Here is a 25,477-nt window from a genome sequence, read left to right on the forward strand (position 1 = left end):
CTCATATTTACCAAGGGTGCCAATATTAGTGTAGGGCACTGTAAGTACAGACTATGTTAAAAATAAATAAATAAATAAATAAATAAATAAATAAGAAAGAAAATGTTACGCATTTCCCCAACTTCATTTAAAAAGTTACACGTCAGCGACACGTCATTTATGTAGCGCGTCTCGTTTCAGCAACAGCTACAATTGTCACTTGTGGGCGTGGCCTGTCTAGCAATTTTTTAAAAAGGATTTACACACCACTTGTGTTTAAAGAAATGCTTGATTTACATGTTACATCCTCAGCTTCGTACTAGTTTCATTGTCAGATTTGACTAGCAAAGCAAACTGCACTAGCTACGTACGCTCAACAGAGGCACCGACGATCTCTGCCACGTTCGTTCCTGTACAATTTTAACGAGGTCGTATGTGACTCGATAAAAAATAGGAAACTGGAACTAACTGCAAATTGTGAGCGGGGAACTGAAGGCACATCACATCCCACGTGCGACATGATTGTTCTGAGGAACGCTTTGGCTTTTGGACCTTAAAGACATACCTAATTTGCATAGAACTGAGAAAATCTCGATTTAAACGCAATTGTTGCTTCACCGTGTTTTTCCTCGCTCCAGTCACCTCTGGCTTGTTCATCAGGAATCGCAATCTACACCCAGATTCCTGTGAAGCGGCTTTGTGAAAGTTTATTGAACCAAATTAAACCTTCAGCCTCATCGACTCCTCATTACAACACTGCAGCGCTGTTAGCTGTTAGCACACCACTCAGACGCATTTCCTTTCCTAAGCTCATCGTGGGTTTTTTTTTCCCCCCCTCCAGGACCCCACGGTGAACCCATCGCTCCCTCTAATAAGACGCGGAAACACTCTGGCGTCGCTCCATCATTGGCAGGGGGAAAAAAACGTTCGACTGAAACCGTCATGCAACCATTAATAGATACATAACCTCAACCAGCTCACGACAGAGCTGGGGTATGCGACACCCTGCGAGCATTTCAGGCTCTCACTGGGGCAGAGCAGACGCTACTGTTTACACAAAGTTGAATCGCAGGGAATCTTTATTGCCCTAAATGGCATCTCTGAGCTAAACGGTAAACCCAAGAGACGTGAAAATACCACATTAAAGACCCAGTTTGTGTTTCTTATCAGGTGCTTAGAAGCAAAACTGACTCAAAGAAACAGCATCTTTGCTGTCTGCTTTACTGATTAATAGTCGTCATTCCTATGGCTTGTCAAATAAGCCACGCCTCTAATCCGTGTGATGAATTGTCGCATGACCAATTTCCAGCGAGTGCCAAGATTTCATTCCGCGCGTTGACGCGTTTCCTTTTGAAACAGCGAGTCGGCGTGATGGCGTGCTAAGGTGCTTGACGGCCAACAGCATTTCGAGATGTTCCACACCATGTCATACCCCTCCCCCGTCCAATCTACACAAACCCGACGGTAGCTTAGCGAGCCAGCTAAATACAGAGACGACGACATGCCGTGTGTTTTTGACGACATGCCGTGTGTTTTTGACGTTACGTCGGACGTGTTCGAGACAAGATCGACTCTTGGTGGCGCCAATGAGGTGGAGAGACATTGGACACGCATCTAAGTAGTAAATAAATTAATATCACTGACTCAGAGATGGAGAAGGCTGTTTAACGTAGCGAGAGCCTCAAATTGGTAAAACATGCTTCTGGAAAGAAAGAAAAAAGTTACATAACCCCGCACTCTTCCAAATGAAGAGACGGCAAACTTTTAAACGTCGCTAAGCGACGGACGTTAAAAGACACGCCATTGTGTGCACGCGTGCTGAAAAACAAACTTCACTGCTAACAACCGTGTACTTTTCGTGTCATGCGGTTGTTAAGAACGTAAACGTTTTTCTGTCAGTCACCACAAAAAGTAATTTACATGGTTCTTTTGCATAAATGCAGCATAATTCTCTGATTATTTTAATTATCTCTCAGTCTAGACCTAATTAACTTCATTTAAATTGTACCCCCCTCCCCCTAAAAAAAAAAAAAAGTTTATTTGATGTCAGGTTTAAAGCGTCTCTGAAGTCAGAACTTTTAGAGCAAGACACATTCTAGAGAGCCTATTGGACGAAGACAAGACTAGCACAGGATGAGTCATCAAAAAATGTGAAGTGTTTTTCCTAGAAGTGGTGAACTACAAAACAAATTTTGTTGGGGGTTTGTTCCCCACTAGATACAGTATACGGGCGAACAGGTACAAAATGTTCTGACTTCAGAGACGCTTTACACCTGACATCAACTAAACTTTTGTCCTTTTTTTTTTTTTTTTTAAAGGGGAGGGGGGTACAATTTAAATGAAGTTAATTACGTCTAGACTGAGAAATAATTAAAATAATCAGAGAATTATGCTGCATTTATGCAAAAGCACCATGTAAAATACTTTTTGTGGTGACTAACAGAAAAACGTTTACGTTCTTAACAACCGCATGACACGAAAAGTGATGCTGGACTTTTTTTTTTTTAAGAAAATAATTAAAGTCTACTTTAAAGGCCTAATTTTTGAGTAATAAAGTTGCTAAAGAGAGCTTGTCTAATTTCCTCAGGAAACAGGAGAGCATGTTTAGCGCACTAGCGTCAGTAAGAAGCTAACACGCAGGATAAATTCCGTTTAAAAAAAAAAAGTTTACACAGATGTGTATCATAAAATGAGACCCATTTATATCGATGTAATTCTTTATTTAGTTTTAAACTTTGAATGAAAAGGAAAGAAGGGAAATAATCCCGCCCCCTTAAATCAACAGGCCCGAAACAGTGTCAAGTCATTAGCTAGCTAGTCACACAGCGGCTAAAATCTGAACAAGTCCGTTACAAATCTTAACGCTTCCTAAGGTTAAAAACGCTCATTTCCAACTTTAATCACGTCGTTACAGATCATCTCGTACATTCACAATGATTAGAAACTCGAGTTAGCTAACCAGGGTTAGCTTGCTAGCTTATCTGCGCTAGCGACCGTTAATAAAATGTGCTCACGCGCATGAGCGGGCCTGCTGCCACACACACGCGCACACACACACGCCCTCGCGAGCTCAGTAACCTCAGAGTTTATAAAATGTTCCCCTTACAGTAATGACTCGTATTATTTTTTTAAAGCTTTTCGGACGTGCAAAACTTTTGTACACGACGCCTGCGTGATGGTGCGACTTCATTTCAGTGCACTGTAATCACAAACGGAATAAAGCAGGCGTGTAGGCCTGCACCACCACGCTGAAGTGTTTCAATGAGAAGAGGGGGGGAAGGAACTAATTCAAATTCAAGGATTTCGCGTTTCTAAAATCATAATAACGCACCGGACACAACCGGCTTTCACGAGGAAGTGTGCTAATGCGTCGAAACCACGCGTTAAGTTTGTACACAACACGTTTTTCCTGACACTTGAGCGAGTTTATTTGGCAAGTCGCTACCTGGTTGCCGTGCGCAGCCATGCTCCCGGTGAGATGGATTTTCTTTTCCCGTCCGTCTCCTTCAGCAGAAAGATGGCCGTCCTGTCGCGGACAAAGCGCTCTGGTTTAACGGTAAGTGCTTTCAAGCTCAGTCGCCTACTCTGACATGCCGTCCATGGTGCTTAATCGCCGGTGTTTGGAGCGCTGTTACTCGTGTCCGTGTGCTACTAAACTCCCCCAACATATCACGCTGCTTCCCCCGCCATCGCCGCCATCTTTGTCTTGCCTGAGCACTACACTCTCTGTGCAGCAAGTGGCGCATGCGCGTTTCCCATGCGGGTGGGAGGGGCCGGCGCGAGAACGAGAGCTAGAAAGAGCGAGAGAGAGAGAGACGGCGCGCGCACACATTCAAAATAATAATAAATAATATACAATTTTCGGGGAGGATGAAGGGGAGGGGAAGAGACTGGAATAAAGTTGGTGTGACGTTGGACGTTCGATATTCGCGGACATGCGGAAATTAAGGGACCGTCTCTAAAGTTACATACGACATTGATAAGCACGTTTCTAATTTGGTGTACGGGCCCATTCTGTAGTGAAATTCATATCTAATTTACATGTGATTTAATATCATATTTTGATAAATATCAAATATCTAAAATGTATGCGTTATAGCTGACACCCAGACGAACACTTTGCAGTTGTTTCTTTGACTGTACGTCATTCCCTTCAAATGCTATTGAACTTTTAAATTATGGTATATTTTGTGTATGGGCCCATTCTGTAGTGAAATACATGTCTAATTTACACATGATTTAATAGCTTATTTTGTTAAATATCAGAAATCTAAAAGGTGTGCGTTATAGCTGACACCTAGATGAACACTTTCCAGTTGGTTATATGACTGCAAGTCATTCCCTTCGAATGCTATTTAAGTTAGAAACGTGTATAACAATGTCGTATGTAACTTTAGAGACGGTCCCTTAATTTCCGCATGTCCGCGAATATCGAACCTCCTACGTCACACCAACTTTATTCCAGTAGGGGAGATTATAAAATACAATTAAGAAAATGTTAACTATATTCTTAAAAATTGTGCAGTAGAACAGCTATTATGGCGCTTGGAAGCTGAGGGAAAATATTTTAAGATTATGAATTTCGTATATCTGTATTATTTAGCCTACATGTAACCTTACTTAGTTTATTATTATTATTATTATTATTATTATTTCTGTGTTGTTTTAATTTTATTTTTTAAATTCATTTTTAACATATTTGTTTTTAATTTGCTATGGATTAACATGGTCTTTGTTAGAGTAAACTTTTTTTTTTCCTCTGGAACCTTAGATGCAAGTGAATCTGAAAAGATGTCTCTTTCCCTGCTGAAAAAAAGAAGACAAAAAACAACAATAAGAAACATCCATAGAATTTGTATTGGTTTTAATGGGGATTGTATTGGTTTTAATGGAAACTGTAATGGTCCCTGTGGGTTTCTACTGGTAATTTGTTGTGTTCTATTGGTGGTATGTTATGTCTAGTGGATACTATTAAGGACCAATAATGGTAATGGCTTTAATATTTGTACTTGTAGTGGAAACCATTAAAATATCTCTGATGATTTCTATCCTGGGGAGGGGATCAGCAGAGTAGTTTTATCATTATTGTTTCACTTATGAAAGAGAAAAGGAAATAAAACATTATATAGCAAGTTACTAGTTGTAATCATTTTATTATTTGGTAAGACACAAGTCATGTATAATAACTATTCAGCCAGAAGTATGTAGACACCTGATCTTCACACCCCTATGTGGTTCATCTGCAAACTGTTGCCACAAATTTGGAAGCACACAATTGTATAGAATGTCTTTGTATGCTGTAGTTTTATCATTTCCCTTCACTGGAACTAAGAGGCCCAAACCTGTTCCAGCATGACGATGCCCCTGAGCACAAAGCGAGCTCCATGAAGACATGATGTGTTAAGGTTGGAAGAACTCGAGTGTCTTGAACAGAGCCTTGACCTCAACTCTATTGAACACCTTTGGGATGAACTGGAACGCCGACTGCACCCCAGGACTCCTCGTTACCTGACATCACTAACGCTCTTTTCACTGAATAGGCACAAATCCTCACAGCCACGCTCCAAAATCTAGTGGAAAGCCTTCCCCAAAGAACGGAGGTTATTATAATTGCAAAAGTGGACCCACTCTGTGGTCTTTCAATGGGCGCATATGGGTAATGTCATGATATTCACATACTTTTAGGCATGTACTAATATATCACTAGGGACCAAATTAAAATTTCATTAGCAGAAACAAATTAGTAGGATGCTATTATTGTTGTCTTACTGATAATGTGTGTGTGGTTTATTAAATTAAAGCACACCACATCAACTGGTGATTTTAAAAGGATGTCAAAGGAGGCAAACATCCCTTGTTTTACCCAAACCATTATTTAGCATATACTGTAGACTATATAAACTCATTTTATTCTAGTATTATATCCAAAACAGCATTATGTTAAATCATCAGAATGTACAAATATATCAAATATCACATTCTTTCAAGTATTGCAAAAATAACTAAAACCGACCAAAATGAAAATAGCTGGGAACAACAACAACAACAACAACAACAACAACAAATGCATAGATGAGTGTAGATATTTTTTGTTTGTTTGTTTTTAAATATTCTAAAACTTTAGCCGATAGGTTCATTTCTGTTTTAAAAATATTGTGAATATTGTCTGCTTATGAAAATAGATTTTTGAAGAAATAAATTGCACAGTCATTTCAAATGTATTAATAGGTCTGTATAGGGAACGTGGAGATGATGTGACACAGCATTGGACCTTAAAGAGGGGAAAAACATAACCTCAACTTTTATTTGAGAAGAAAGCAGATAAGGGACAAACTAACCAGTAGTCACATGTTAGCACATAAACTATTGCCTTTCTTTGTTTTTAACAAATACAGTCGCAGGAGTATTAAACAGAGAATAAACAAACCACAAACATACAAACATTTATTTGCATGCAAAGTGTGAGATGGGGAGATAGATAGATAGATAGATAGATAGATAGATAGATAGATAGATAGATAGTGTAATAACCTTATTTAATGGGCACTGGAAAACATCTTTTCTGTGTTTTACTATTAAACTGCATAAACGAACGGCTATAAGGAATAAACACCTGCGGATTACGTGTCAATCCCCACCCCTGAGACAGGTAAGGGGGCGGGGTTTAATGTGGAAGTTCAAAGTGAAACAAATCGATAAGCAAAACAAGAAGGATCATTAAATCCAGTGGAGGTACTGTATATTTTTGTTTTCAGTCGGCTGGTTTAAGTGGAGTCTGAAATGCAATGGTTCAGATTCATTTATGAATACAGTTGCTGTTGTTTTTTGCTTGTTTGTTTGTTTGTTTGTTTGATTTAAATATGTTTCGATTAGGCCAAAGAGGTCTAGAAGTATACGTGAACTAAACCCAGATGATCTGGAAGGTGAAGTCTTGATATTTAAGATATAAATAACGTTTTATATGGCGGAAGATTTCTGACTTAATCAGTATTGGCAAAATAAATAAATAAATAGCGCATTGAAAGTTAAGTTATAAATAACTGCGTAGTGATGTTGTGTGAAATTACAAATGCTTAATAATATCAAGAAATTAGTTTAAGTTGTTAAAAAAACAAAACAGCACAAGAGATTTATGTATGTTCATTTATTAATAACGCGATATGCGACTTGAACTTCAAGAAACCACTTCCGCATTGAACGTTGAGGGGGCGGGACTTTCGTCAGCACTGCTTTTGATTGGTGCATCACTGGTGACTGCTTGATCTGATTGGGCGCTTCTGTACGTCGGTTTTGTAAATACGTATTATCAATAAACGACATAAATATTTGAAGCTGAGAATCAAAGAATGCTAAAGGCGATCAGATTTATGGAACAATAATTGGAACAATTCTACCAATCACTGAGCTCTCTGAGTTTTGATGGGTGTATTGACAGCTTCCCTTTAAAAGGATTTATTTATTTATTTGTTTGTTTTATTTGTTTATTTTAATGTGACATCATATACGTGTGGTCATTTATTAATGAATCTATTTGTTTAACAATTCAATATTCTGAAAAATGCGGCATCTGTTTTTGCATACTCGGCTAGAAATTTAGCACGAACTGGTACAATTGTCTATCACTTGTCAGGAAAATAACGACTAATTTGATAACCAGACAGGTATTTTGACTAGAAGTACAGTTGTTATTAATTTGCTCAACAAAATGACATGGCAAGAATGCAAGACATTCAAAGATTTAAAAGACATCGGGAGTCTGTGAAGAATATTTTCACATCTCACAGATACGGGGTGTTTTATTTACAGCATCCTCAATGAAGCGTCATTATTAAAGCTCTACGTTTAATATCTGTCTTTTCACCTGTCATGTCAGTAGTCAGAAGTCTTCTCACTCTCTGAGTGTGTGAGTGTGAGTGGCAATGCCGGACCGGGACCATAAGACGAGGAACCAGAACTATCCTGAGCCTGAAAGGAGAGACCGGGACAGAGACCGGGACAGAGACCGGGACAGAGGCCGGGACAGAGACCGGGACAGAGACCGGGACAGAGACCGGGACAGAGACCGGGACAGAGGCCGGGACAGAGACCGGGACAGAGGAAATGAGTCCTACAGGGAGGACAGGAGCACGGTTTGTCATTACAAGGAGAGATCGAGGAACTACGGAGAACCTGATCAGGAAGTGTAGGAGGAAACACCTAAAAATCTCTTACTGTGGTTTTAATCATGTTCCTGACTCCGGATCTTATTCGAAACAGTTTATCATCAAAATCACTTGTTTTTTTTTGTTTTGTTTTTTAATCTGTAGATTTACACCTTACGAGTCAAGAAATGAAGAAGCTCTTTACAACCTAATGTATATTCCCACCGCCAGAGGTAAGTCATTTATACAGTAAAACACAGTGTCCCAGCCAGTAATAATAGTTTAAAGGTGCTTCACTCTTCTGTACGAGAAAATGAGGAATTCTGGGAAAATATATACAGTGTTAGTAGGTTATACTGTACCAGAGCACCGTATTGTTCAGCTACAGTAACACTGCTGTGATTATATTGTAGTAATTAATAACAGCATCATTCAATTTACTGTAAAATCAGGTTCTAAAAGTATTCACCTGAAGCAGCAAAATATATTTTTTTTAATAAAATAAATCCCTGATTAAGGTTTGATGTTAAAAAAACAAAACATGGCTTCAATAAATGTAGCAAGGTACAGTAAATAGAAAAAAAAACAATGGTAAAGCTGGACAACACTAGGTAAAATTAGCCTAGCGTGGTCTGATTCAGTGTTAATTTTTTTTTTTTAAAAGTTCTTATACTGTAATTTGATATCTCATTCTTGCATACTTATTTTTCATTAATATTAAATTCTATTTCATTTCATTCTTAATAAAACTCCATAGCTAGTTATTTTTCAATTGTGAGGTCTGGAGTTTTCTTAAGGCGGATTCATCCAAATGGTCGATTATGTAAGTACGAAATGACAAGGCGTGCTGTTATAGGAAAATAATCCACACCCGGGTGGTGTGATACGGCCTGACGCGAGCTGGAGTTACTGTCACCACTCCTCTGTTGATTATTTTCTCTTACACCACAGCAATTTGTCGACTATTACCATTTATTTATTTATTAATGGACGATGCGTCCCGCTTTTTTTTTTTTTTTTTTGATTTGTAGATATATTTAACGTTATCTGCAAAATTAGTCGGTTCTTGTCCTTAATGAACTTTTTGTTTTCCTCTCTTTTAACGTTTGTATGACAAAAAATAAATAAATCGCAGCTTGTCTTGTTACCGAGCAACCGCAAAGAAGCATCGACTCCCCTGCCCTGAAGATGTCGGAAAACTTACGGCTTCACCTCTGACTGCTACAAAGCACCGACACCGGAGACTCCTTCCTTAAATGTTATATAAACGTCTCCTAACAGAAAACTGCACCATATCAACGATGACGTCTTTGTGAAATAACCTTTGGGTTTGTTTTTTTTAGCTTTAGATGAATGACTTAGCATTAATGTTGTGTAACCTTTCGTCTGCAGGCCTTTGCCAGTTAATGCAGTTTTTGGTGAACTTGCTGATCGTGATCTGCGCCGGCGTTCCGTACAGCAACAAGGGTCGATACCAGGACCTGGCCGGCCTGGGCGGGCTGTACTACTACTATTACGGCGGGGCGCAGGCGTTCACGACGCAGGAGGCGGCGAAAGTAAACGAGCTGAGCGATCTTTTCTACAAGCTCAAGCTCCCTCCGTATATTTTCACCATGGCGTGCGGTGGAGCGCTGATGGTTTACGCTTTAGTCATGTTGGCACTCGGGGTGTTGCGCGTCCCGTTCCGCTGCCCGGCCGTGCTGCCGCCCGAGGCCCTGCTGGACGCACTGATCAGCCTGGGGTATATCCCTGCCGTGGCCTTTTACTTCATCAAACTCAAGGAGACGTACAGTAACCCGATCTGCAAGCAGAGGGAGGACATGTACTTGAGCAAAGGCATCAAGGGTTATGAGTGCAGTCTGAGTGGGACGGACATCGCAGGAGGGTTTTTCGGCGTGATGGGCGTGTTCGTGTTCATGGTGAGCGCGGTGTTCACTGTGAGAGCGTTCAGAGCCGTCAGACAGATGAAGCAGCAGAGGGAGGCAGAGGATAACTACGTGTAAACACTACCGCCGTAATTATCGCCGCTTCTAGTCGAGGAGCAAGTGGATGCAGAGGATTAACGGATCATGTTACCCGGGAACATTTTTCACTCCATTAGCTATGCATGACGTGATTAAACCGTTCCTTTAATGTGAATGTCAGTTTCGGACCCTTAAAGGACATGATTACAAAATAAACTACCCAAAATTTGACGTTTTTTTTTTTTAAAGAGATTTGTAAGGCACTACACTTTTTATATATATTTTTTCAATAAACATTAACGTGAATTATTTCTGGGTGTTGTATTAACTTCAACTAAATCCTTCTTGTCGTATCAACCCCCAAATCAAATGTGGTAGAGCCGGTTTGTCAGCATGTCACACCTGTAAGCACTTCCTCAGTGGTTGTATGAAAAGCTTCTGACACTTTAACACTCGGTTTAAGTGTTTTTCTGTGTGTCGTTTTTGGCTCATTAATAACGATTTCTGTCTCCGGATAAGATTTTTTTAAATTGACCAAGGGTGGCATACATTTGAGGAGTGGGAGTGAGAATTTAAACTGATGCCAGTTTACACAAATAGGAACAGGCTCAGAAAAGAAGAATTTAGTTTGCACTTTACAGATATACAGGTATACTCTCCCTCCGAGTGTCCAGTTACTGTTGCGCTTTATGATGAGCTTTATGCTCGTCTCTCGATCTGTAGTCCACATACAGCAGTCATTATAATGGTTTACGATCCCTTTTCTCATAACAGGCTCCCAGTGAGGACACAGTGTAAGTGATGCGAACTACAGCAAGTAAATTTAAGTCCGTAAGATGCTGGTGTGGAATTCTCTGATTAAATTGGAAGTGTATCTTTTTTGTAGGATTCACTGAGACGAGTACACCGCTTCAGAAACACTTTCCGTGCAAATTTACTGGACTTCACTGACTTTTACTAACCGAATTTATAAATTCACTTAATGACTTTATTTATTTACTTACTGACCTTACTTTACTTTGTCTTTACTTACTATTTACTTACTGACTTATTTACCTACTGACTTTATTTACATAATGACCTTTACTGACTTATTTACCTACTGACTTTATTTACATAATGACCTTTACTGACTTATTTACCTACTGACTTATTTACCTACTGACTTATTTACCTACTGACTTTATTTACATAATGACCTTTACTGACTTATTTACCTACTGACTTTATTTACATAATGACCTTTACTGACTTATTTACCTACTGACTTTATTTACATAATGACCTTTACTGACTTATTTACCTACTGACTTTATTTACATAATGACCTTTACTGACTTATTTACCTACTGACTTTATTTACATAATGACCTTTACTGACTTATTTACCTACTGACTTTATTTACATAATGACCTTTACTGACTTATTTACCTACTGACTTTATTTACATAATGACCTTTACTGACTTATTTACCTACTGACTTATTTACCTACTGACTTTATTTACATAAGGACCTTACTTTACTGACTTATTTACCTACTGACTTTATTTACATAATGACCTTTACTGACTTATTTACCTACTGACTTTATTTACATAATGACCTTTACTGACTTATTTACCTACTGACTTTATTTACATAAGGACCTTACTTTACTGACTTATTTACCTACTGACTTTGTTTACATAAGGACCTTACTTTACTGACTTATTTACCTACTGACTTTATTTACATAAGGACCTTACTTTACTGACTTATTTACATAATGACCTTTACTGACTTATTTACCTACTGACTTTATTTACATAATGACCTTTACTGACTTATTTACCTACTGACTTATTTACCTACTGACTTTATTTACATAATGACCTTTACTGACTTATTTACCTACTGACTTTATTTACATAATGACCTTTACTGACTTATTTACCTACTGACTTATTTACCTACTGACTTTATTTACATAAGGACCTTACTTTACTGACTTATTTACCTACTGACTTTATTTACATAATGACCTTTACTGACTTATTTACCTACTGACTTTATTTACATAAGGACCTTACTTTACTGACTTATTTACCTACTGACTTTATTTACATAATGACCTTTACTGACTTATTTACCTACTGACTTTATTTACATAAGGACCTTACTTTACTGACTTATTTACCTACTGACTTTATTTACATAATGACCTTTACTGACTTATTTACCTACTGACTTTATTTACATAAGGACCTTACTTTACTGACTTATTTACCTACTGACTTTGTTTACATAAGGACCTTACTTTACTGACTTATTTACCTACTGACTTTATTTACATAAGGACCTTACTTTACTGACTTATTTACATAATGACCTTTACTGACTTATTTACCTACTGACTTTATTTACATAAGGACCTTACTTTACTGACTTATTTACATAATGACCTTTACTGACTTATTTACCTACTGACTTTATTTACATAATGACCTTTACTGACTTATTTACCTACTGACTTTATTTACATAAGGACCTTACTTTACTGACTTATTTACCTACTGACTTTATTTACATAATGACCTTTACTGACTTATTTACCTACTGACTTTATTTACATAAGGACCTTACTTTACTGACTTATTTACCTACTGACTTTGTTTACATAAGGACCTTACTTTACTGACTTATTTACCTACTGACTTTATTTACATAAGGACCTTACTTTACTGACTTATTTACATAATGACCTTTACTGACTTATTTACCTACTGACTTTATTTACATAAGGACCTTACTTTACTGACTTATTTACCTACTGACTTTATTTACATAATGACTTATGAATGGATTACTTAATTTACTCAATGACTTGACTTACTTATTTATCTACTGACTATTTACTTAATGACCTTACTTTACTCAGTCATTATTTACCTACTGACCTTACTTCACTCACTTGTCTTTATTTATTTACTGACCTTTTCTTCACCTACTTGACTTACTGATTTTATTTAGTCACTAACTTTATGTACCGACTTTAAATGCTAATTTAATTTACTTATTGACTTACTTAATTTACTATTTACTTACTTACTCTATTTAGATACCGACTTAATGTTTTAATTTACTTACTGACTACTTAATGACGTACTTTTCTTATTGACCTTTCTTAATTTACTTACTGAACTTACTTGCTTTGCGTAATGGCTTATTTCACTTACAGACTTTCTTTACTCACTGACATAACTTAACTTACTTACCGACTTTATTATTTTACTGACTTTATTTACAGTCTGCATTACTTACCGACATCTTCCGTACTTTATTTACTTACTGACGTTACTCGCACGGCGAACCTTCTCTTTTGCCACAGTATGAATGGCTTTTAAAGATGCAGAGACTCGACGCGAATGGAATTTTCTGGAATGGTCGCCTCTCTGTCTTCTCTGAAAGAAACGACTTAAAACACACTCCACAGTATAAATTTTTATTGCTACTTGGCTGAAAAAGTAATTAAAAATACAGCTTTTCTGCTCCAAACTAGTCATAGCAGCATCTCAAATGAAATAATGAACCATCACCCACCCTCGAAATCCGAAGAGGTTTAAAGTCTAGCTGACAAACAGCAAAAGTGCTTGCGTTAATCCTTCTCTTAAATCAACAGAACAACAATTTTTTCCTTTAGAACTCATTACATTAAATATAGAACATAAACTATTCAGCAGATTTCTGCATGCTTAAAAAAAAAAAAAAAAAAAAAAAAAGACCCAAAACATAAAAATATCATATACATTAGGCTTTGGATATTTAAAACAATTCTTATAAACAGATAGGTTGTTTTTGTACAAAGTAACCGGTCCATATATATTTATATCTTTAATTATATGTAGTTATTGATATAGGGCATGCTTCTGACATTTAATACATTTAATAATTTGTGTCAAGTAAAACATTTCGATGGGAGTGACTGCAAATTCTCGATTCTGTACTGAAAGACCAATAAATCTGCACGAATCAATGACGTATAAAAATAAACCTCAGCTTCTTGGCATTGAGAGAAAATATAAGTGTCTCTAGAAAAAAAAAAAAGAAGAAAAAAAATGAAAAAGGATAAATGTACAGAAATAATAGTGAGATTGAACTTTGGTCACATGGCAAACAAGCGAACATCTTTCAAAATGGCTGTCTGTCCAGAACACGCCTTCATTTGGAAGATGATATAAAATATACATTCAAGGTAAAACTTTTTTAAAAAAAAAAAAACAAAACAACAACAACAAAAACAAACCATAATACGCATAATACATCAGCAATCTTACCGTCTTGTGTTTGAATATTGTTAATGAATTACTTACAGGCAGGCAAATAAAATAAAAGCATACTGAATCCTCCAGGTTGAATAAAATACTTCTGACGTTAACACGGCTTGCAAATGAGACGATCGTAGCGACGTTATCAAATTGAAGACTTTTTTACTCTCAATCACTGCTCCTGTTTTTCTTTTTATGTAGTTTAAACATGAATAAAAGTAATATATTAATCAGTGGTCATTTATTCTAACTGTCTGGTTAAAAAAAAAAAAAATCATCGAGTTTTTTAAATGTTTTTAATAAATGTATAAAGCCAGTGTAAACTTTATCGTTGCATATTATTTGGTAATTGTAATTTGGTAATTCTATCGTATTTTGTGACGGAAATTAGCTTGTTTTATTGTCAATAAAAAAGCCTGACATTTAACTTGCACCGTATCCCAGGGGAATAACTGAAATCAGCTTCTGAGGCGAGAAAACATTCAGTTTGATCAAATTTACCATCAACTACAGACGTTGCATCCACTGATTCCGCCATGTTTTCTTACCGGTGACCTCCACTCGGAAACTCGCAAAGAAAATCCAGAGTTTCCCACTCGTAATTACGACTTTGTGGTGGCGTTCGTGTGCGTTCGGCTCATAAATATGATCTTTCCGACGTGACTCGAACGCGCTATTATTATTCTCAGTAATGCAGACGCAATAAAGATGGGTAATGAGGAAGCTGTTTGTCTACGCTGTGGCTTTGGAAGCAGAAAATCACAAGAGTTTGTGCGACTTAACAGTGAAAACAGACACGTTATCTTTAGTTAAATCGCAAATTTTGAATCGTGGAAATATTTTCGATTTGACATGTCGTAAACCTCCTCGTATTCACTCATTATTCACTACTTTGTCCTCCATGTTTGTTTTTCTCGCTCAAGCGCAACGTGGGACGTGATTGGTTTAGTCGCTCGGCAATTTTCTGAAAAAACAAAACTTTTTCTCCCATCTTCGGACGTTTTCACGCTGTGGAGTAAAAAAACCTGGCAGCAATTTTTAAAAGTGGCCATTTGCATGTAAAACATGCGCTGGTTGAGAAAAAACACCAAGTGTTTGGGAAAGCAGCCTAAAAGAAGAAGTTTGTGTGTGTGTTGGCACGAGAATGATGAATAAACCTAGACCATAAAAATTTGCTTATAAATCGTAATTGTAATACAGCTTTCAAAATGAAAAGGAAAAAAAAAATGTAACATTTTAACTGCATTTACACGCACGGTGGCTTAGCGGTTAGCATGTTCGCCTCACACCTCCAGGGTCGGGGGTTTGATTCCCACCGTGGCCGTGTGTGTGCGGAGTTTGCATGTTCTCCCCGTGCTGTGGGGGTTTCCTCCGGGTACTCCGGTTTCCTCCCCCAGTCCAAACACATGCACGGTAGGCTGATCGGCGTGTCTAAAGTGTCCGTAGTGTATGAATGGGTGTGTGAGTGTGTATGTGATTGTGCCCTGCGATGGATTGGCACCCTGTCCAGGGTGTACCCCGCCTTGTGCCCCATGCTCCCTGGGATAGACTCCAGGTTCCCCGTGACCCTGAAAAGGATTAAGCGGTATAGAAGATGGATGGATGGATGGAACTGCATTTACAGGCAGGGGATTTTTTTCTAACCTTTTCTAAGCGTTCTGATTGTCCTATGTTTTGTTTTTTTAAATCTGACCCACATCCAAAAAAAAATAAATCTGAAAATCTATAATTCAGGATATTTTTTTTGACTGTTTCAGTGAGCAAAGTGATTAGTGAATAAATGACCACTGAGTAAGAAGTAAGAAGTTAAAGACAGAGTCTTGACCTCCAGATGACTCCGGTGTGGGTTTGTTTGGGGTGTTTTTTTTGGGAAACAGTGGAACGTCACATTCAGCAGAGGTGCCAACATTGCTAACAAGACTAATACACCCCATTTGTTTACTACTGGCTCGTAAGTCTGAGTTTCGCAAATTCACATGCCACCGAGTTCACGGAGATAAATTCAACTTGAAGCAAAAGTAAACACTAATCAAAAACAAACGGCCATTTACATCCTGCGTCCTTTCCCTTTCGGTGAAGTTTCTTTTCTGTCAGGTGAATTTTATTCACGTTTAGCAAAAAAAAAAATAATAATTTTTTAAAAATGTTTTCTAGCGTCTCCCATATCCCTGTAGCAATGGATCAAAAATAGCAAATGCATAAATGTTGCCACCTCTGCATTCAGTGCCAAATATAACAATTACAGCATGTATGACAGTTTGACATGTGACACAATGCCAGCAAGGACGTCTTACGTCTTCCCAGTTATTAGTCTTCAATACTTTCTTTTTTTCTGCATTTCTTTCCACGAAGGATTAAGTGCTTAAGTGATTACTAAATAAAATAAAAACACCATATCTGGTTACTTCCTCCGACCCAAAGCCCCACCTGTGTGCATGTCGTATTCAACAAAGTTCTTAACAGTGTTTTAAGTTTTCCCTACTGGATTATTCTTAAAGGTCAGATGTGATCTCTAGCGAGAACGTTTGATTGAGAAGGTGGGTGGGATCGTAAGGGTAAACAAACAAATTTCTAAGCAGACATCAGTGTAAGGACTGACAGGGGACTGACAACGGTACCATCACGGTTATAACTATTTATGAGGACAGATGGTTTTGTTTTTCATTTCTTACCTCAGACTCAGACGTTGTGCATATTCAGCATTGTAAAAAATATTAACTACGACACATATTCATCTCCAAAGAGAACCTCATTAAAACGGCGAGCCTTCTTACAGCCCTCGGTACCAAGGATATATACCAGGAAGGCTGAAACGTCGCCAAGTACGACGTGAAAACGGTTCAGTTAAATGTCCATTCTGAAGGCGTTACTCCTCCAGGAAATTTGGACACATTCTGTGGGTGTGGCCTCGTTTGCGCTTTTTGAACGACTGTCTCCAATCGTGTATTCTCATCAGCGATCACATCTGGTCCTTGAGAAACCCTAGTGTAAATCGTATATATAACTCGAGATATAACAAATAAGTGCATGTTACATTCACACAAAGCTTAATCACACTGTGAAGGCATCCTCTGCATTCATTCATCGTCATTTTCTTTTTAAAAAAAAAAACAACCCATATCAAGGTATGGGGCAAGAACGATCACATCATAAATCAGGTGAAATCAGGTGTTGCGCACAGACATAAACACACTCAGGAGAACATATGGATATAATGTAGTTTTTTCGCAGTTAATTAGCTTAGCGGTTCAGATATAGGATGAAAAATACCCCATTCATGCTCTATCAGTACCAGTTACTTTGCAGCACTTTTAGTGCAAAGACCAAGTATGTACAGTATTTAAGCCTCAAAAGCTTTAGGCATGAGTGCTTTGATAATTCAGTCTCTAATGGCACGCTTCAAGTAGTCCTAATAACTCACAATTAAGTCGTGATTTCAACCAGTTACGTTTAATAACTGTCTCTTTCTGATTGGCCGAGACTGCAACTGCATCTTAGATGCATCATGAAATGATATGAGATATCAAGTTTGGTCTAGTTCCTCCTCTCAGTCACAGTTTTGGTGAGAACCACCTCTATTACCGATGTCCACCACAACAGGATGTGGTGTGCGGTGCATATTTTGTGCAGAAGGTTCCAGAAAGGCTGGAGGAAGCCAAACAGTGTGTGCCATCCTTCCCATGGCTTTAGAAGTTTGTTCTGCAATTTGCACTCCACCAGACAGGATGAAGAAAGCTGAGCTTTCCCAATCATACTTCAGCTTTTTACGTCAACTAAAAATGATCGAGTAGTTTTAGGCAGGAAAAACAAATTGGCATTTCTCGGTAACAGTGAAAGCGCACCAGACCAATGGAGGTGCTGGAGAGCCGGAACCATCTGCAATAGGCACTTTTCTTACCTTTTGGTCATGGTTTAAGCCCAAAGAACCTTTCTGCCAAATGATATCATAAAGGGCTATGTAGCTCGTTAGTTATGCAAGGTCGTGTATGAGGTATTTTAGTTCATGTGGTTTTTGCTAGTCAGCCAACTATCAAGATTTTGTTTTACTGTTCTTGAAATTTGTGCACTTTTTGTCAATACTGTCCACTTCTTAGGTTTACCAGAGACCGCTCCAGGTAAGTGGGATGTCACCACATAGCACATGCAGGTCTTCACACAATGTCAGAGCTGAATAAGAACTGGAAAATAAAAATCAAAGCAAAATGAACCACATCCACCTCCACAATATGGCACTAGGTCACCGCGGGTAGTACCCACTACAGAGCAGTGTCGTAGACCTCCTGTTGAAAGGTAGCAGGAGGGAGACCAGGGTGAGGGTGATCCCAGTTTGAACCTCTGCTTGTGGGAGGTGGTAAGGGTGGCGGAGGGCCAGAAACCACAGGACTTTGGCCCCTCAGCTGCTCCCGAACATCTTGTTCAAGACTGGGAGGTATGATTAACTGATCCTCAGGATCTTGTTGGGCAGGTGCTGCAAAGTAACCAGACTTCTTCTTCGGTGCTTCGAGTGCTACCTCAATGATGTTATGACTGTCCTCAAGTGCCACAACAGAACCATTAGAGAGCTTCTTCCCAAACAGACTGGACGTAGAGGGAGATTTCTTGAGGTCCGAGATCTCTCGGCCACAGACAGCAAGAAGACAGCCGTTAGCGGTTGACACCACCACACTGTTCTGACGGCGCATCTTGCTGTTGGTGTAGTTGGTGCCGCGGATATCTAGTTCCTTGGGGCTTTCCGGACGCCCAGAGCGAAGCTGGAAAGCACAGCAGTGGATGTCCACCTCGACTTCCAACTTACTCCCATTGGAAATGACGCCCTCCAGTGGAGCCTCATCGTCGCTGTCTAGACCATTGTCAGACTGGTTGCTGGAAAATGTCGCGGAGGATGGTTGGCGCTGGAACAGAGCAGGATGAGTTCCAACCCCTAGACTTCCAGGACCTCCAGTGTTGCAAATCGTGGCAGCTGGGTGCAAGCTGCAGCGGCGTTCATGTCGTGCATTTGGACCCGAAGAAGTGTGTTCATCAGACGCCGTGGATCCAGCCTCACTTCCCACCTCAGACGCAGAGGTCTCGCTGTTGAACTCTGAGGCGATGCCACTACTTGAAGAAGGAGTGGCCGGGTCAAGAGGTGGCACAGATATGGGAATGGGGTTTGGTATGGGGGGTCCTCGGACCTCTGTGGAGAGCATAGGCTCACAAGTACAACTATCCTCGCCAATGCGCAGAGCTACAACTACTGCACCGACATTGTCCTTGCACCCATAACTCTGGGCAAGCGTGCAAAGCTTTTTGGCAGCGGCTCGAGGGTCTCGGACAGCCAGCACAGTAGTTACTGCCTCTTGGTAAGACAGATATTGGAAAAGTGCCCTGTTGCCCAAGATTAGGAACTCATCCTGAGCGCAAAGCGGTTCAGTTCGTACCCAGGGCTTAGGAAGGACACAGGGGAACAGATAGGAGCATCCCAACAGCCGAGAGCAGCATGTAACACCACTCACCTTGTTATCCTATAGCGCAAAGGGTCAAAAAACTTTTCAGTCAATACAGTCATGTGTAAACATCACAGTAGGATGAAACTACTTAGCAAGTGATCACAGTGGGAAGTAAACCATTAAAAATCATTTATTTAGAACAGGGGTTCCCAAACTAGGGACCTTATGTAGGGTCATTTAATTTATAAATGGGGTCGTGAGCAAAACTTACCTTATCCTTTTTTTTGTGGCAAATTAATATTGGTCTAATTATGAAGACAGAAATTCTGTGCTACTATTTTGAAATGCTACTTGCAGACACATCCAATAAAGCCAGATTGAGCTCATGCTGAATTAGTGTAGGAGTTCTTCAGTAAAAATGGACAAATTTCTCTGTCCATCTACCTTACCTTAGTTCCTCGAAAACACTGAGTGATTCTAACTCAATAAGCCATGTAAACAAATATGAAAAAAAAATGCAACCGTGAAGGTGAATAACAAGGAGAAACCAAAATTCTAAGACTTGGGGGTCGCAGAATCTACATTGGGGATTATTTGACCAAAAGGTTTGGGAACCCCTGATCATTAAAAATGATGAAAAAAAAGGAACATCTCTACACTTTTAGCCACATTATAAACACATTATAAACATTATGAAATACCCCAAGTGCCATTCATCCATAATAACACCAAGATTAGCTAAGTTAGGAGGTTATTTAAATGTGAGAAAACTAGCTCATATTTGTCACAGATCAACATCTCGACACAAGTTGGATTTCAGTCTTAATTTGTAATCTTCTTTTTTGGGGATGTTTTTAGCTTAGCACTCAACATCTGTGGCTAAAACTTTTCCACAACATGAAATCAGTTATATACAGTAAGTACTGAGTAAGTTTCTGTTTTATGTACAAAAGCCAGGTGTTAGCAACATGTAGCTAGTAAATCTACCTCAGTGATAATTGCCTTGGCCGTTTTGACCCTCTCCATCTCTTCAGCACTCTGCTCCAGGCTAAGGACTTTGGACAAGGCCAGCGGTTGGCCTTCGCGGCACAGCAAAGCCTGGCAGGTTCCTACATTGGCCACGGTCAGGCTGAAGTAGCTGCTCGACTCAGAGGACTCGTGGTGAATGTAGCAGAGGAGAGCCGACGCCCCGAGCTTCTGCCCCGCCATCCCCAGCTTTCTACAAGGAATACGGTGGAGAAAAAGAGGCACTGAGAATACATTTACCTTCATTTAAGTCTACATGTTTTCCTTTAGACTCTTGGATGCATTATTCAGCTTCCATTTTTGGGGTGCAGCATCTCTTGAATGTTATTGGCTATCATGGAAATCAGTCAAGCTCTATGACATGCTCCTTCCCTAACTTCCCGTTTCAAAAAATGTGAACTCACAGCTCTCAGATTATATTTAAGAAGGCATTCAGAAATATATATATATATATATATATATATATATATATATATATATATATATATATATATATATATATATATATATATATGTTTTCTCATTAAACTGTATATTAAAGTTATTCAATGTAACTTTTGACCACTAGAGGCGCTGTAGAGCAGTAAAACAGGTCCTCAGAAATTGTGCATAGCATTTTCCTTGAGAAATTCTTAGTGCATATGGGTGACAGGACAATTTCACAAAACAGAAAAGGGGGCCGGGCTTATCCTCAGTGATTGGCATTGGTGCTGTAATGCTGTAATGCTTTGATGAATAATAATAGAGCAAGGAAAGAAAAAAAATTGTAAAACTGAGTGGATGAAATATTCACATGCTGGAGTAGCTTAAGTTTTAAAGGGGATTTCAAACAGATGCAGAAATACAAAGAGTCTAACCAGGGGGCGGAGCTAAATGCAAAAAAGACACATTTTTCATATATATGCTAGCCAACATTTTATGTGATAGAAACTAAAGAGATTATAAGCCCTTAATGAAATGCACAGGATAATAATTAATAATATTCCGTGTATACAATTGTGTGAAATTTGTGGATCTTTATTTATACAAGTTAAATATAAAAATTCAAGTCAAGTTGTAACAACTCACCTCGGCGAGGCTCTGGTTACAATTAAGATCCGGGCTCTAACAGCGTATAAAAAAAGGCTCACCAAAAACCACCAATAACTTTCACCAAGTTTGTTGTGTATTATACAAATGGAAGCCACCAAATATATACAAATACCCCACACCCACAGTCTCTCTTGCGGTGAAAAAAATTATTTTAAGAAATATATACAATGGTTTACAGTCTTTGGATCGTCCTCACCCGTTTCTCAGTCCAAAGGTGGGCGGATCCTCCCTTCCACCGGATCAATAAATCCCGCTGGTGAATCCTCCCGAGCGGCATAAAAAATAGAAAAAGAAATAGTCCCAGTATTTCCTCAGCAGCATTATCGTTGGCAAATCGTGAGTATAATCCACCCCGTTGGAGAGTAAATCAAATAAATGCGCTCCTTCTGCTGTCTCTCTCTTGGGTTACGTTTACTTCTGTAAACACGTACACCGTTACGTGACAACGTATCGGCACTGTGTTTACATACAGTCTCGTGAGAACGGAGCCAAACACAATGTTGATGGTGGCAACAAGACAGCACTAATATATAACAGGTAGCAATAATTAAAATTATTACACATATATATAACAGGAACAATATGTGGCGGTGCTACATAGACCCCCCCAGCCTATGGCGGCAGAGGTAAGAGTCCGTCTCTTTAGATTGACCATGTTGTAATTTATTGGGCCTAGTTTTTTTTTTTTATTTCCACAGGTCCTTCCCACTTGGCTACTAGCTTTGCAGAGAATTTGGCGGTGGCACTAGAAAGTGGGTGTGATCGGAGCCAGACTAGATCTCCAGGGTGAAAGGGTGCATCTTTCCTCCTGACATTATAATATCTAGCTTGTCTCACCCGATGCAACCCCATCCTGTGCTTAACCTCCTCTGTCATTTCCTTTTGTTTTTCTATCACTAGATAGGCGGCTTGGTCTGGCAATGGGGGTTGATATATTAATCGCTCCAGTGGTCCTTTGAGGGTTCTGCCGGTCATGAGCTCGGCTGGAGTTCTTCCCGTTGTCTCATGCCTGGGCTGTGTTGATGGCAAACCTGAACTCAGGGATCTACTGGGCCCAGGTGTCATGCTGGTCTCCCACGTATTAAGAAGTCATGACCTTCAGGGTTCTGTTGATCCTTTCACTCAGGTTGGTCTGCGGGTCGTAGCGTGTGGTGAGTTTTTGTGTTATTACTCCCTTTTAGCCGAGTTCCGTCAGTAGCAGTGATGTACACTGGGGCCCGCAATCGGAGACCAGGTATTTAGGAACTCCTGATCGAGTAAAGATTTCGTCCCTAAGAACTTTCGGGATCTTAGGGGTCTTGTTGCCTCATAAAGGGAACATCTCTACCCATTATTGAAGAAGTCCATGATTACCAGAAGGTAGGTCTTTCGTCTTTAGCTGGTGGCGAAAGGTCTCGTGAGTTCAATTCCCAAGGTGTGCTTGCCTCTGGCACCTCAGTGGACTGCATGAATCCAGAAGGCTTGGTGTTCTCATGGTTGTTCACATACCCCCAGACGTCTTTTCACACTGTTGGCCACCAGGCTACCTATAGCACACATAGCAGGGTCTTTAACCATCCGAGATGGCCCCCCTGGTGGGCTGGAATGGAAATAGTGTAGAATGCACGGGATCAAGGATAGTGATACTATGAGTTGGAATTTTTGCGGTGCGGTGGCTGATGGGAATTGTAGTCTACTTGGAACGGTAGAGAAAGTTTAGGATGTGCGAGTACTGGAGAATTTTGTAGTGCTGCTTTCAATGCTGGCCTGACATTCAGGTGACCACTCCCATCTAACCCCTTTCTTTTTCAGGTGCTTCAGGTTGGTGGGAGTATATGATAATGTCTTCAATGTATACAAAGTAGATCTTTCCTCTCAGCCTGCTCAGTACTCATTCCATCAGTTGTTGGGACAGTGGCAGCTGCGTTTCTGCTTGCTCTCCTCCTATATTTCCACTAGCCAATAGCCGGTCTGCAAATCCAAGGTCGTGAACCAGAAGGCGTATTTCAAGGATTCCAGTATGTCACGTAACATGGGCATTGGATAAGCTTCCGGTATGGTTTTGCTATTCACCTTCCTGTAATCAACACAAAACCGGTACGAGTGGTCCAGTTTCAGCACTAAATCCACAGGTGAGGACCATGGTGATGAGGAGGGCTCTATGATGCCATCTCTTAACATTTTGTCCTCATGCTCTTCTATTATGTTCTTTTTCAAGTGTGATGCTCTGTATGCTCTGCTTTTTACCGGTACCATTTTTGGAGATGCAGTGCTTCACCACAGCGGTCTGACCCCGTGCACTGGAGGTGACAAACAGCCATGCTTGTCCCATTGGGAAGAAGACGCAGGATGCTGTCAGGCACGGAAGTACTGGTTCAGGTGGTAAGACGTAACATTGAGTCACTGTGTAATCTAGCTGTTTGTTCTTTGTCAGTTCTATTGTCCACTGATGAAGGATGAAAGGATGGTACTAATAGCCTTAAGGATGGTACTAATAACTTGAAGGCAGGCCGTACCGGTTGTTAGCCACATTGAGTACTGCTGCTGGCTTCATGATGAAATCCAACCCTCAGAGAACTGGAAAGGTCAGATGGGCATCATCCATGATGTAGGTGTCTACTGTCCAGCTGGAATCGTGCCATTCATACGGTATTGGAGTCTCGGCCCTGGAGACTGGTACTTTACCATACGCCATAATGAATTTTTGCTGCTGCTGGGTCTGTGTGGATTGTGTTCTTTGTCAGTCTCCTCCAGATATTTTGCTGCATTAAGGTATATGAGCTGGCGGTGTCAATAGTTGCCCTCATATCTTCCCCAGCAACCTTTAATGGTACCTGGAGTGGGGAGGGAGTAATAAGCCTGACGTCATGAGGCTGTGTATTTGACATCGCCGCTAGCTCTTTGGGACCTCAATTCCAGGTGGTTTCTTCAAACCTTTTCCGATGGTGTTCAACATCCCCACCTTTTACCAGTAGTCCTTAGCCCCAATGCAGTTTTTTTCTACCCTGGAGCTGAGCTTGACCAGCCGTTCGATGATGGTTATTGTCCATCTTAGGCAGCCTGCAACCCTGGGGTTGATGTTGTTCAGGATGCGGCTTACCAACTCCTCCTCGGTGATGTCTGCCTTCCATTTTAAGCAGAGAGCACGGTAATGCTAGGCGAAATCTCGTAGTTTTCGCCCCGGCTGCTGTACCATTGCCCTGAGCTTGTCCTCAACCTCTGCCAGATAGTCCTCAGGAAGGAAAGCTGTCATGAAGCCATCCTTGAACGTCTTCCAATCATAGACTTTGGATCTCTCTCCACCTTCCACCAGCTCAGCGCAGGTCCTCTCAATACTGTGCTGAGGGTTCCCATGAGCTCGGCGTTTGGTAAGGGCCGAATGTCAAAAAAGTTCTCGCACTGATCTATGAAGTTGAGGATATCCGATGTCTCTGCAGAGTCATAGAAGGAAGGGAATGAATGTAAGGAATGTATAGGAGGTCTTGCACAGAATGAGGAAGCACCAGACAAGACGTGAGAAGGTATGGTGGTGGGTGCCTGAGTATGTATGGGTTGGCTTTCAG

The 25,477-nt window shown here is 39.9% G+C and overlaps 3 protein-coding genes across 8 annotated transcripts in view; 1 reads left to right on the top strand and 2 right to left on the bottom strand.

The window, feature by feature from the left end:
* usp10 (ubiquitin specific peptidase 10) overlaps positions 1–3,565 on the bottom strand; it is a 34,748-nt gene extending 31,183 nt beyond the window's left edge. For both annotated transcript variants that reach the window (XM_053683149.1, XM_017477537.3), the window contains exon 1: positions 3,425–3,565. In XM_053683149.1, the coding sequence (XP_053539124.1) occupies positions 3,425–3,445 (21 nt within the window). In that variant the 5' untranslated portion in view covers positions 3,446–3,565. The remainder of the gene's footprint in view (positions 1–3,424) is intronic.
* marveld3 (MARVEL domain containing 3) lies at positions 3,414–10,395 on the top strand. 4 transcript variants are annotated; one of them, XM_053683150.1, is made up of 4 exons: positions 3,414–3,535; positions 7,853–8,161; positions 8,286–8,353; positions 9,513–10,395. In XM_053683150.1, the coding sequence occupies exons 2-4, from the start codon at positions 7,899–7,901 to the stop codon at positions 10,121–10,123; spliced, it is 942 nt and encodes a 313-aa protein (XP_053539125.1). In that variant the 5' UTR covers positions 3,414–3,535; positions 7,853–7,898; the 3' UTR covers positions 10,124–10,395. The 4 variants fall into 4 exon arrangements, with proteins under 4 accessions (XP_053539125.1, XP_017333021.2, XP_017333024.2 ...); XM_017477532.3 differs by lacking the exon at positions 3,414–3,535 and adding an exon at positions 6,605–6,711; XM_017477535.3 differs by lacking the exon at positions 3,414–3,535 and adding an exon at positions 6,615–6,711 and having other exon boundaries at positions 7,856–8,161.
* A 3,159-nt stretch (positions 10,396–13,554) lies between these two features.
* phlpp2 (PH domain and leucine rich repeat protein phosphatase 2) overlaps positions 13,555–25,477 on the bottom strand; it is a 53,030-nt gene continuing 41,107 nt past the window's right edge. The window contains exons 18-19 of one of the 2 annotated variants that reach the window (XM_017477525.3): positions 20,805–21,036; positions 13,555–19,892 (exon numbers count right to left, since the gene is read on the bottom strand). In XM_017477525.3, coding sequence (XP_017333014.1) covers positions 18,648–19,892; positions 20,805–21,036 — 1,477 coding nt within the window. In that variant the 3' untranslated portion in view covers positions 13,555–18,647. Of the gene's footprint in view, positions 19,893–20,804; positions 21,037–24,440; positions 25,346–25,477 lie in introns of those variants that run through there. The other variant, XM_017477527.3, reaches the window with a different exon arrangement.

This window comes from Ictalurus punctatus, chromosome 10, assembly GCF_001660625.3.
Source record: "Ictalurus punctatus breed USDA103 chromosome 10, Coco_2.0, whole genome shotgun sequence".
NCBI lineage: Eukaryota > Metazoa > Chordata > Actinopteri > Siluriformes > Ictaluridae > Ictalurus > Ictalurus punctatus.

Coding starts and splice junctions, on each gene's coding strand:
- marveld3 (XM_053683150.1), top strand. CDS start 7,899: ATGCCGGACCGGGACCATAAGACGAGGAACCAGAACTATCCTGAGCCT. Junction 8,162..8,285: donor GGAGAACCTGATCAGGAAGT/GTAGGAGGAAAC, acceptor TTTAATCTGTAG/ATTTACACCTTACGAGTCAA. Junction 8,354..9,512: donor GTATATTCCCACCGCCAGAG/GTAAGTCATTTA, acceptor TTTCGTCTGCAG/GCCTTTGCCAGTTAATGCAG.